Here is an 11,509-nt window from a genome sequence, read left to right as displayed (position 1 = left end):
TTTAAAGCGGCGCACAGTCAGAGGGGAAAAACAGGTTTTTGTCAAGTGGAAAAACTGGCCGGATAAATTCAACAGCTGGGTGAAAGCCTCGGAAGTGGTAGGCGTATAAAAAAAGAGACCCCTCGCATCATTCGGCTCATTTTTTAAAATTCATCATGGAGTCCGAAGGGTTTTACGTGACCCTGCCTTCCAACGCCAGCAAGGGCTTATTTAAAGATAACACCAGCGGCTGCTACACGGTGGATCTGGCCAAACCCCTCGAGCTGACCGGAGAATGGAGCGTGGGCTTATGCGAATTCATTTATCCGCGCACATGGTACAATCTACCGCCGGACGCCTCCTACTTGGAGCTGATGCGGACGACGGAGGAAGATCAGCCCCTGGTGATTTTAAAATTCGGCAGGGGAGGTCATTACGGACGCGTTAAAGATCTATTGGATCACCTGGTGCCGGCGATCCAAAAGTACGACCCGTCCTTCGAGGCTTCATTCAACAACATCACCAAACGTCTGGATGTCAAAGGAGTCGGGAGCCATAAAATAAAGGTCTTCCCTCCTCTGGCTTACATGCTGGGATTGAAAACGAACGAGTGGTGGACTCTGTCGAAGCGCTCTACTCCGTATCCGTGCGATATGAACGCGGGCGTATATAACCTGTTTCTCTACACCGACATCGTTCAGTACCAGCCGGTCGGTGACAGTTACTCACCGTTGCTCAGCGTCCTTAACGTGAAAGGCGATTACGGAGACGTGATCAGCATCAGACATAATACGGTCCATTACTTGCGCGTATCTAAAAAATACATTAAAACCATACGCGTAGAAATTAAAACGGACCGCGACAGATTCGTGGATTTTGTTTACGGGAAAACGATAGTCAAGCTGCACTTTAAACCGGCTTGAGAATGGCGGCGCGTCTACCGCAGGACCCCCACCGTTTTGTGAGGTATTATGAGGGGCAGGTGGGAGGTTCCCTTCCGGGTTTTTACGGAGCGCCCGTGATGTACGGCAGAGGGATAGGATCCATCTTCTCCAGACTGTTTCGTTTCGTGTCTCCTCTCTTCAAATCCGGGTTCGCCGTAGCTAAACCTCACCTGAAAACGGCCGCAACCAATATCGCTACAGACGCTGTGAAAAGAGTGATGGGTAAGCTGACAGAGCCTCGCCAGGAGGGGGCGGGGGGTATGATGGTCCTCTCCCGCAGGAAGAGGAAACGCCCTCCGGGCGAGCGGATTAAAAATAAAAGCGTCGGAGTAAAAAGTAAATCAGTTAAGGCTGGCAGTGGGAAGAGAAGGAAGCCCCAGAGGAGCTCGGACATATTTTAGAAGAAAATAAATAAATAAAAAAATGTCTCTCTTACACAAGAAATCTGCCGAATGCACCCTTGCCGAACTGGATCTATTTTCGGCTCCCATGACCCAGCTATCCATAGAGGATAAAAAATATCAAGAATGTCAGCCCCTCTCTGCTTTGAACGACAACTCACCCATTGAATTTTTCATCCCCGGAGACGGGGAAAAGTATCTCGATCTGAACGACACCATGCTCCATCTGAGAGTGAAAATTACGGAAAAGGACGGGAGCAACATCCCACCCGATGCAGGGGTATCCCTCATCAATTATCCTCTCAACACAATTTTCAGTCAGTGCGACGTTATTCTGGGGGATCGATTGATTTCGCAGTCCAGCGCCACCCATCCTTACAGGGCCATGATCGAGACGCTGCTCAACTTTTCAGAAGACACTCTAAAGAGTCAATTCAGCGCCGGTCTGTTTTACAAAGACACTGCCGGAGACATGGATTCTATAGTTATAAGCAACGGGCCGAACAAAGGGATAAAACAGAGAGCCGTTTTCACGGCCGAGTCGCGAGAAGTGGACCTGCTGGGTCCCCTCCACGCTGATATTTTCTTCTGCGAGAGGCTCCTGCTGAACTCTGTGGATTTGAGAATTAAATTGATACGCAACAGCGATGCCTTCAGTCTGATGGGAACTCGGGATTCGCAGTTTGCCCTGAAAATAACTTCGGCCTCTCTGTTTGTTAAAAAGGTCACGGTCTCGCCGGCCGTCAGGCTGGGGCACGCCGCGGCCCTGATGAAAGGAAACGCCCTCTATCCTCTTTCGCGCGTTTCTGTGAAAACCTACTCCATCCCTGAAAATTCCAGGATCTGCAACCAAGAGAATCTCTTTCTGGGAGCCATGCCCAAATACGTGGTCCTGGGCATGGTTCATCACGACGCCTTTACCAGGAGGAGGGATCTGTCGCCTTTCAACTTTAGACACAACGATGTGGAGTATCTGGCGTTGTGTCAGGACGGCAGGCAGGTGCCCGCCAAAGCTTTCCAGCCACAGTTTGACCGCGGAAATTCGGTCAGGGAGTTTTATCACATGTTTTCCGCCACGGGGAGACACCTCAAAGATTTACCTCTGAGCATCGACCGCCGGGAATTTAATGAAGGGTACGCCCTTTTTGCCTTTAATCTGGAACCCAGCGAGGATGCTGACGCCCTGTCTCCCGTCTCCAACGGGAATTTGAGGCTGGAGATGAGATTCAGAGTTCCTCTGCCTCAGACCACCACTCTCATAGTGTACGCCTGCTACGACTCAATTTTGGAGATTGACTCTAAAAGACAGGTGCTGGTGGATTATTACTAAAAAAATATATACATGGATAACCTTCAGCTGGAGCACATTCTACATCGCGCCTTGGGAGACGTTTTCTGCGGGGTTTGGGCCTCGGACCAGCTGGCCTTTTTGAGGCGCGACTTTAAACCCCCCGCCTACTTTATAGTAAACACTCACCCCTCGCACTTGAGGGGAGAACACTGGCTGGCTCTAACTCTGGAAAGGGACGGTTCCTCCACTTTTTTTGACTCTTATGGATTCCCTCCCGACTTTGCTCACTATCCCTCGGTCATCTCAGAGTTTCTGGAAGGCCGCTCTGACAAAATACTCTATCACGATCGTCAACTTCAGCACCCTATGTCTGTCGTTTGCGGGCAACATTGCATTTTTTATCTATGTCACAAGGCTCAGGGGTTATCCGTCGGTAAAATACTTTCTCTGTACTATAACGATGTGTTTAAAAATGATGACATGGTGTCTGACTTTCTGAAAGGACGCTGCCCCGCTCGCTCTCGCAGAGGTCATCACGGGGCGTGCTCCTTACAAAAGTTTAAAGATGTGTGTATCGAATAAAGAAACGTAAACAAAAAAAAAGTTTGTTGCAGCGTTTTTTATTTCATTTGTAAACAAAAAACATTTGATTTTACATAGAGGTCCAGGTCGGGGAAAGCGTTATTTTGACCCGAGAAGGTTTTCTCCCCCTTCGCGCAGGTGTCTGTCCTCCCTCCTCCTCCTCCACAGATTTAAGACACGCGTACTGGTCGCGAGCTCTACGGTTATGTATTGAGGATGAGGGTATGTTTGTTTCGACCAAAGTAGTTAAAAACGCGTTCCATCCTTTCGGTCGCGTTTGGTTTTTACTTTTAAAAGAGAGGGAGAGGTTTTTAAATAGATCGATCATGTGCGAACCCCGCACCGCATCCCCCTTGTAAACAAATTCACCCCTCTTTGTCCATCCTCCTCCACCCTCAGCTAATTTCTGCATAATGTAGCGGGCGTTTTTGCGATCTCGAGGGGGTAAGGATTTTAATACTTCTTCCATCATTTCATCATCCTCCTCTCTGGGCCGCTGCACCTGCTGCTGCACTTGTTGCTGCACCTGCTGATGCACCTGCTGCTGCACCTGCTGCTGCGCCTCCTCGGGCGGGAGGTGGAAAGTCACCCTACTCTCCTCGTCCCGGTCCTGTTTAGAGAGTGTGAGATATCTCCGCAGCAGAGACTCGTATCTTTTGATTTTTTCATACGAATTTAGCCGCGGATCCTCCAGTATGGCTTTCATCTTTTCGTCCAAATCGTCTTTGGCAGTTTCTCTGACGGTAGGCTCGGTGGGTCGGGTCAGTTTTTTCAACTCGTGAGAGGGAACGAGAATCATTTTTTTAAACATCTCAGCGTTTTTGAAATATTCCTCCCAGCAGGTTCCCCAGAATGGGTACGGCTGCGGACAACAGAGGGAAAAGAAACCCGCCCGTTTGTTTCTTTAAAACTTGACGTTTACGGTTTAAACTCGTTTTCTTGTCGGCCAGCAGCCTGATGATCTTTTTCTGGCGTTTCAGTTTTTGGTATTGAGGAGCGGAAAGAGGTATGTTTCCCCTTAAAAGATTTAAAGCTATCTCGCACAGCGCCTGGAGGAAATCCGGGGAGCTGTGAGCGAGAATGTCTTTGCGTTTCTGCGGCGACGCGTGGTACAGAGCTTGCAGTAAGACTGCGTTTCTTTTTATACGCTGAGACATGGCTACTTGGGTTTAGGCAGGTAAATGACGGGGTACTGCCCCGGAAGCAGACCGACGCGCACTCTGTAGCGTTCTGGGCACGAGGGAGTGAGATCGAGGATTAAATACCCGTGGGGCTCCTCGGTGGCGTCTTTGAAACTGTCTGAGAAAAATGTTTTTTGCGAAGGGAAAATCTGACGGGCCAAAATCTCAATCTGCAGCTTGTCTCTGGGGTTTTTAAACAACACCATATAATTGGAGTTTAAGCTGATGGTGCGGCTGTATTTACCCTGATGGAAAACATTCTGGGTCAGCATCATGACCGAGACGTTTTTATGGTGGCGGTATTGAGTGAAAATTTTAACCACTTCCTGGTGATCCGAGGCCTGAAAGATGACGTCATCCAGCACCACCAGAACGTCTCGGAAATCTTCAAAAGAATCAGGCAACCCCTCGACAAATTTAATGTTTTTATTGGTCTTTGAAAGCTCCTCGTACATGGGTTGAAAAGAAGTATAAATCCACACAATATTCGCGGGCACAGTATCCATGACGCGTTCACAGTTTTCCAAAACACACTTTACAAAATGAGTTTTCCCACACCCGCTAGGACCCACAACTAGACAGGAAAAAGGCACTTTCAGTCTGTGATCAAAATCAGTTTCCTCCATTTTTTTTTTTTTTTTTTTAGAAGAAAACTAAAACAAAAACACTAGTACCCGAAAGGCAGAGTTGTGCCGTCTGGAAAGAGACGTCTCTTGTCGTAAACCACGCGAAACTTTTTCTGAAATGTTCTGTTTTTGAGCACAAAGCCTCTCTTATCCCTCTGAATACCGTTCTGAGGGGTCTCGAGCTCCGCCTCTTTCATACCAGAAAGGTAACTTTCCACCAACCCGCTCATACTGTCGAAATTGACACGTTCGCAACATTCTCTCGTCTGCGTTATTCCTTTCATTTTTACCACCAGTTTCTTTTTGTTTCTGGTACGGTAGGCGTAACTCTTTGGACCCGCGGAGACAAATTCCTGGATGGTGTCCCCGTCTAATTCGTCCGTGAGATCCCCTAGATAGTTGCCCAGCTCTAAAGGTTCCTCCCCCTCTTTCACTACGTAGATCAGAGAGTCGGTGTCGGTGTACAGAACGCTGCGCTGCAATTTTTCTAAATACTCGTAGAGTTTTAGACGGGCGTAGGCTGTGGTGAAAGCGGCGATGAAAACGTTATTGGTAGCGCCGGGAGGTATCACGCACCGCTCGTTATAGCTCCACTGAATTAAAGCCACTTCCTGTTTTTTGGTCTTTAAAAAAGAGACGTGTTTAAAGACGTACTGTCCTGAAAAGACGTAGTTAAAAAACTGACTCGGCTTTCTGACCAGAGTGGTCTGAGTCAGGTTGGTTCTCTGAGCAAACTTTCCCCAGAAACTGTTGAGACACAATTTCGAAACTTGTCTTTTGGCCGGATTCACCTCTATTTTTGACGGGTCTAAACGTATGCCCTGATGCCTGTGGTACTCTTCCACGTATTTGTTCCTCTCATCCTCGTCGCGAGCTTCCGGAGGATAACCGGAGGCTTCCTGTTTGCCTTTGAGAAAAGTGTTAATATAACCGGCGAAAATATCGCTGCTGCGACTATCAAAGTGCCAGACCTCTGTGATTTTAGCCACTCTGTAACCTAATTCTAAGGCTTTGTTAAACTCGACGGTGACCCAGACCCCGGTGAGAGCTCTGGCCTCGTCGTCGTGAAGGCACGGACCGCTTTGTTGATTAGTCTCGGCGCAGGTGCGACAGAGGGAGAATATTAATTTACCTCTGGGGGTTTTGTACGGTAGAACGGGGAAATAGAGCCCGCGCGGCGGGTAAACGGTGGCTCTGATCAGCCCGAAATAACTGCGAGGGTCTGCAAAATTCTCTCTGATGATTTGGGGGTGATGCAGAGGGTAAGCGTGCTTGGCGTTGACGTAAGGGTACAGGGATGTGACGTCTACGTAATACACATTTTCTCCTGGCGAGGCGCTGTAACGCAGCCTCAAGGCCGAAGTGCGGCCTCCGTAAAGTCCCGAGCGAGGAGACAGAGGTTCCGGGACTTCGTAGCTCCGCATAAAATTTATAACCTCCTCGTTCGATTTTTTCATCTTGTTCCATTCGTGCTCCCACAGAGTGACCGTGCGGACTCTGTAAACGTTTCTCAGCTCCCGGAGCCTCACCTCGGCAGAGGCGTGCAGGTCCCCGTAAGGAGCGCGGGTCAAAGGGCAGATTTCCTCAGGCCTGTAGCATTTTGGACAGCCGTGATAAAAGCATCCCAGAAATTCCCACACCCACTTTTCCCCGTTAATCAGCGCGTATCCGTCGACAAAGTACGGGCCTATTTTTTTCTCCCCACCGGTTGTGAGAGCGTGTTGAACGGAAATTTTCTGAGAGTGAGCTACCCACTCCAGCCACTGAATGGACGCGTGCGAATAGGCTCTGAACCTGCGCCCGTAGTTGTCGGGCGAGGGAATGGCCAGACTGTTTTCGGGTAGGAAATTGGTGAGAAACACTTTCATGCAGGCTGAAGCTATAGTGACGCAGCTGAAAGGGTCTACTTTAGTTTCGCCTATAAAACCGTCTCTGAACTTTACGCACGCCTCTCTCAGGATATTAACGTCGTTTCGACAGTAATACAGGGACTCTTTTTCAAAGTTAAACACTCCCCGGGAGGCCTTGCAGTGCCAACGCAAAAACTCTGCCCGTTCGGGGGGTGACATGCGCTCCACCCCGTAATCTGAAGGAGGAGGGTACGGACCCGAGTATTTTAAACGGTCCCGCGAGCTGAATTTGTGAGGAAAAAATCCCTTGGATTTGTCCTCGAAGCCTAAAGCTTTGGGCATAGCGCTGAGACGCATGGTGAGAAAAGAAAGCGAGTCTATGAATTTGAGAAGGAAATCGGATTCTGTGAAACATGTAATTTTATTGCCTTGCATGATGAGAGAGGGCGTCATCCCACCCCCCACCAGGTGACTTAGAATTAAATAGCTGTCAAACCCTTTCGCGTTGTGCGCAACGAACGTGGTCTCTCTATATCTTTTCCTTCTGTATCTTTGGAGAAACTTTTCAACACAGTCTACACCGTAAGCGTGCCACTCTTCTCCTTCTAGAGATTTTGTGCACACTAGGTAAGGGACGTGCGCCCCCTCCCTGTCTGGGAAGGTTTCAAAGTCATAAAAGATTATGGAAGCGTTATCAGAGTTTTCATGTTTCAAAGGTTGGATGTAACACAGGTGTTGATCGTTGTCGGGAGGAAGCTCCGCGCGACAGATTTTACATCTGGCGGCTGTGCACCTGTGCATTCCGCGACGGGAGAGGTGCTTGCAGTCCGGACATTTATACAATTGTTGACAAACGCTGAGGTCTGAACCGGAGTGAATTCTAGGTTGTTTGTGCTTTAAATAACACGCACGTGTGCGACATGATCTGTTACAATCCGTACAGATTACAGAGTCCAGAAAGTGAGAGGGGCATGCGGGGTCAAAACAGAGGTTGCAGCGGTTTTGACAAAAGTGTTCCTCTCTTTTATAATACCCGCGGTGACACTCCTCGCAAATGTACTGGATTCCTAAAAATGTTTTTAGATTTTTTATCCCGTAATAGTGATGGTGGAATAAGAATAAGTACAGCGGGTGAAAGAGTTCTGTCCTCGGGCGGGCGGTAAAACACGACGATTTTACGTTTTAGTATTTGTTCGAATTTACCTATGTCGGTGAGAGTTACCTGAGTGCGATCGCTCAACCCCGCTAAACGCTGCAGCTCTCTGCCGCGTTCCAGGGCCTGTTTATCTGTGAAATGAGGTTGAGTGAGGTGAATCAGGTTGATGGCAAAACACAGATTATCGTTTTTGTTTTTTACCACGTACAGACAGCGACGCTTTTTGACTAGAATTTCATCATCTAACATTTTTTGAATCTTTTTACGCGGGTCATTACTGCCACCGCCTCTAGGATTTCTAATTACTTGCACAACAATTTCTAGGGGAGAGCCTGCGACGATCGCTCCGTTTGATTGTATCAGCCTGGCTAGCAGGTCCTCAAAAACCGGTACAATGTTTTCAGCGCTTTCGTCGTCGACGTTAAAAACAGAGTGATTTCGCGCGTGCTCGCTGATGATCTCCAGTTGAACCCGGTCGTTACGACTAACTTCCGGTCTGACCCTATCCGCTAGATCTACAAAATTATCCCTGACGTCGAGGTAAAATTGAGCGAGGTCGCTCGCTTCATCCGGAGAGGGAATGTTAAATACTCGCCTTATTTCGAAATTATTAAAATGTTCGCGGCGAGTCACCACATCGTTCTGTACCCGAGATCCTCCTCCTTGTTGATGCTCCGCAGGCCGGTCCTCCTCCTCCCTGGGCTGCTGATGATGATGCTGCTCCACCTGCACCTGCTCCTCCCCCTGCTGCTGGTCGTAGAGCTGAAGAGCATTTTCTATCGGCTGCAGAGGGTCAAAGTTCAGTAGACCGGCAAGCCGTTCGTTTTCAATGTTTTGAAGGAGGACCTGCAATGCGTTTTCTAAAGGTTGTAGTGGATCGTTTGGTGGTGGGGCTATATTGTTTTCTATCGGTGGGGCTAAATGTTCATCGTTTCTGTTTAATTCTGCCACGGCTTCCAACAAAGCCTCAGGAATGCTGTGTTCTTCCGACATGATTTTCTTTATTTCTTAATTCACAGACTTTTACATGCTTTTACTTTACAGGTCCTTGTGTCTGTATATCGATGCATATGTGCGAACTGTTATGGCGTACATGAAAGCGAGGTTTTCAAGGATTCTCTTCTTATGAAGCATCCGTCGAGCTGTAAGAAAAGACGGACAGAATGTATTTTTAAACCTTACATTTTTTATTTTTATAGAGCAGAGAAGTTTAATAGGATCGATTCATCCCCCCCGTCAATTACCTCTCAGTCTCCTGAGAGGAGCTCTCAGTCTCCTGAGAGGAGGAGGAGCTCTGGACGGTTCCTCCTCCTCCTCCTCAGCCTGATTTTCTTCCGCCTGATTTTCTGTATCGGTCTCTGTCGGTGGGAAATAAAACAGAAGAGATTTAAGAAAACAATCTCCTCCTTCCTATTTTTTGAGAATGAAAAAACTTTTTATTTACCTCGCTCCTCCGCCCGATTGTCTGTAGCGGGGGATTGGTTAGGTATATCCGCAATCTCGGCTGCCGAGAAATAAAACAGAAGAGATTTAAGAAAACAACCTCCTCCTTCCTATTTTTCGAGAATGAAAAAACTTTTTATTTACCTCGCTCCTCCGCGCGATTGTCTGTAGCGGCGGGGGTTTGTATAGGTATATCCGCAATCTCGGCTGCCGAGAAATAAAACAAAAAGAGAAAGATTTAATAAATAAAAACTTTCTAGCACGCTTTATACCACTCCAAGTCGGGAGGGGCGGTATAGCACACTCGGATTACTCCGCCACATCCTGATATTTATCGAAATGACGGATATTGCATCATATTGTTTACCTTTTGGTTTAAAAGGTATTTTCCTGCAGTTCTCCCGGTATGCGTTGACGAAAATAACATCGTCGTCTTCTTCTTCTTTTCGCTGCGGCGGGGTCTGTATATTCTCGATTACCTCTGTCGAGAAATAAAGCAAAACTTTTTTAAAAATCTGCTCCGGGTCGGGAGGGGCGGTATAGCACACTCGGATTACTCCGTCACATCCTGTTATTCAACAAAATGGCGGATAATGCATCATATTGTTTACCTTCGATTTTAAAACTTTTTTCTCCGCGGTTCTCCCGGTATGCGGAGACGAAAATAGCGCCGTCTTCTCGTTCTTCTCTTCGACGCGGCGGCAGCGGAGGTTCTGCGGGGGATATGGCTTCTAATTCGCCGCGGAAAACGGCCGGATTTTCGCTGTTACTCACTGCACTATCAATTGCTTCTGTAAGTATCAGAGCATGGTTAAATCAAGTCTATCTAAACTTATTTAAAAAATGGTATATACTTATTTAAACGTACCGTAGTCCACTTGCGTGAAATCATTGATGTAGAAATCTAAAAGAAAGTAATCAAATTATTGACATCTCTGTTGATATATAATTTAAAGTCGTAAAGAAAAAAACTTACCGGGGTGAGGTATGAACAGTTCTGGCGAGATGGCCCTGGCGCTCTGATCGGCGGTGTTGTTTGAACGGAATGCTGACATAATATTCACGGATTCTTCCTCGCGATTGGTAGAACTGTCACAGTAGGGGCTGAGCAGATAACGACTCCCCTCCCGTTTCTTCTCTCATTTTATCCTAGTCTAGCGAAGCATCTGTTTTTCGCATCTTTCTCTTGACAATACCGATAGTTAGAGAGGGTTGTTTTTTTTTGATTGCCTTCTTGCGAACGCCGTCTGTTTTCCACATTCTGCAACGGTAAAATATGGCTTTGAGACGGGTATTTGTTTTACCAAATGGACAATTGCTGTTGACAAAACTCGCCTCATGGTTGACTCTTTCCCCTCTAAAATATGACTTTGAGACGGGTATTTACCAAATGGACAATTGCTGTCTGACCTTGTTCTTGCTGTTGACAAAACTCGCCTCATGGTTGACTCTTTCCCACAGAGGGGGGTGCTTTAATAAACTTATTCGAATATGAGATTTTTTCCACTAAGACTTGTTTTATGGGGAGATGTACGAAATTATTTACCGGGTTACAAGCAATGATAATATCGGATGTTGACTCCTCAGCGTCATCATTTTCTATCTATTGAGAAAACTTATTGTTAAAGTATTGAAGAAAAAAACTCCTCCTTGGCCCGCGGGGTGTGTGTGTGTGTGTGTGTGTGTGTGTGTGTGTGTGTGTGTGTGTGTGTGTGTGTGTGTGTGTGCCTTCTTGCGAACGCCGTCTGTTTTCCGCATTCTGCAACGGTAAAATACGACTTTGAGACGGATATTTGTTTTACCAAATGGACAATTGCTGTTGACAAAACTCGCCTCATGGTTGACTCTTTCCCACAGAGGGGGGTGCTTTAATAAACTTATTCGAATATGAGCTTTTTTTTCCGCTAAGGCTTATTTTAGGGGAGGAGATGTACGAAATTATTTACCGGGTTACAAGCAATGATAATATCGGCTGTTGACTCCTCAACGTCATCATTTTCTATCTATTGAGAAAACCCATTGTAAAAGTACCCGCGGTGTGTGTGTGTGTGTGTGT

General features: G+C 47.2%; 2 protein-coding genes across 2 annotated transcripts; one reads left to right on the top strand and one right to left on the bottom strand.

The window, feature by feature from the left end:
- The first annotated feature begins 1,412 nt into the window (after nt 1-1,412).
- LOC146704206 (uncharacterized protein F54H12.2-like) lies at nt 1,413-2,654 on the top strand. The gene has a single exon (XM_085465106.1). The coding sequence runs from the start codon at nt 1,413-1,415 to the stop codon at nt 2,652-2,654; it is 1,242 nt and encodes a 413-aa protein (XP_085321232.1).
- A 6,277-nt stretch (nt 2,655-8,931) lies between these two features.
- LOC146704205 (uncharacterized) lies at nt 8,932-10,537 on the bottom strand. Its single transcript, XM_085465114.1, has 8 exons — nt 10,430-10,537; nt 10,322-10,357; nt 10,065-10,244; nt 9,821-9,934; nt 9,598-9,660; nt 9,455-9,514; nt 9,255-9,368; nt 8,932-9,152 (listed from the first exon to the last, which is right to left on the bottom strand). The coding sequence occupies exons 1-8, from the start codon at nt 10,506-10,508 to the stop codon at nt 9,049-9,051; spliced, it is 750 nt and encodes a 249-aa protein (XP_085321240.1). The 5' UTR covers nt 10,509-10,537; the 3' UTR covers nt 8,932-9,048.
- Between the last annotated feature and the right edge of the window lie 972 nt (nt 10,538-11,509).

This window comes from Copadichromis virginalis, linkage group LG7 (genome assembly GCF_057382275.1).
Source record: "Copadichromis virginalis isolate Kocher_CV1m ecotype Utaka linkage group LG7, C_Virginalis_male_GT1.1, whole genome shotgun sequence".
Classification (NCBI taxonomy): domain Eukaryota; kingdom Metazoa; phylum Chordata; class Actinopteri; order Cichliformes; family Cichlidae; genus Copadichromis; species Copadichromis virginalis.
The sequence above is the reverse complement of the archived record's forward strand: the minus strand, read 5'-3'. Positions and strand labels throughout refer to the sequence as shown.

Coding starts and splice junctions, on each gene's coding strand:
- LOC146704206 (XM_085465106.1), top strand. CDS start 1,413: ATGACCCAGCTATCCATAGAGGATAAAAAATATCAAGAATGTCAGCCC.
- LOC146704205 (XM_085465114.1), bottom strand. CDS start 10,508: ATGTCAGCATTCCGTTCAAACAACACCGCCGATCAGAGCGCCAGGGCC. Junction 9,935..10,064: donor AAAAAGTTTTAAAATCGAAG/GTAAACAATATG, acceptor ATTTCTCGACAG/AGGTAATCGAGAATATACAG. Junction 9,369..9,454: donor CAATCGGGCGGAGGAGCGAG/GTAAATAAAAAG, acceptor TCCCACCGACAG/AGACCGATACAGAAAATCAG.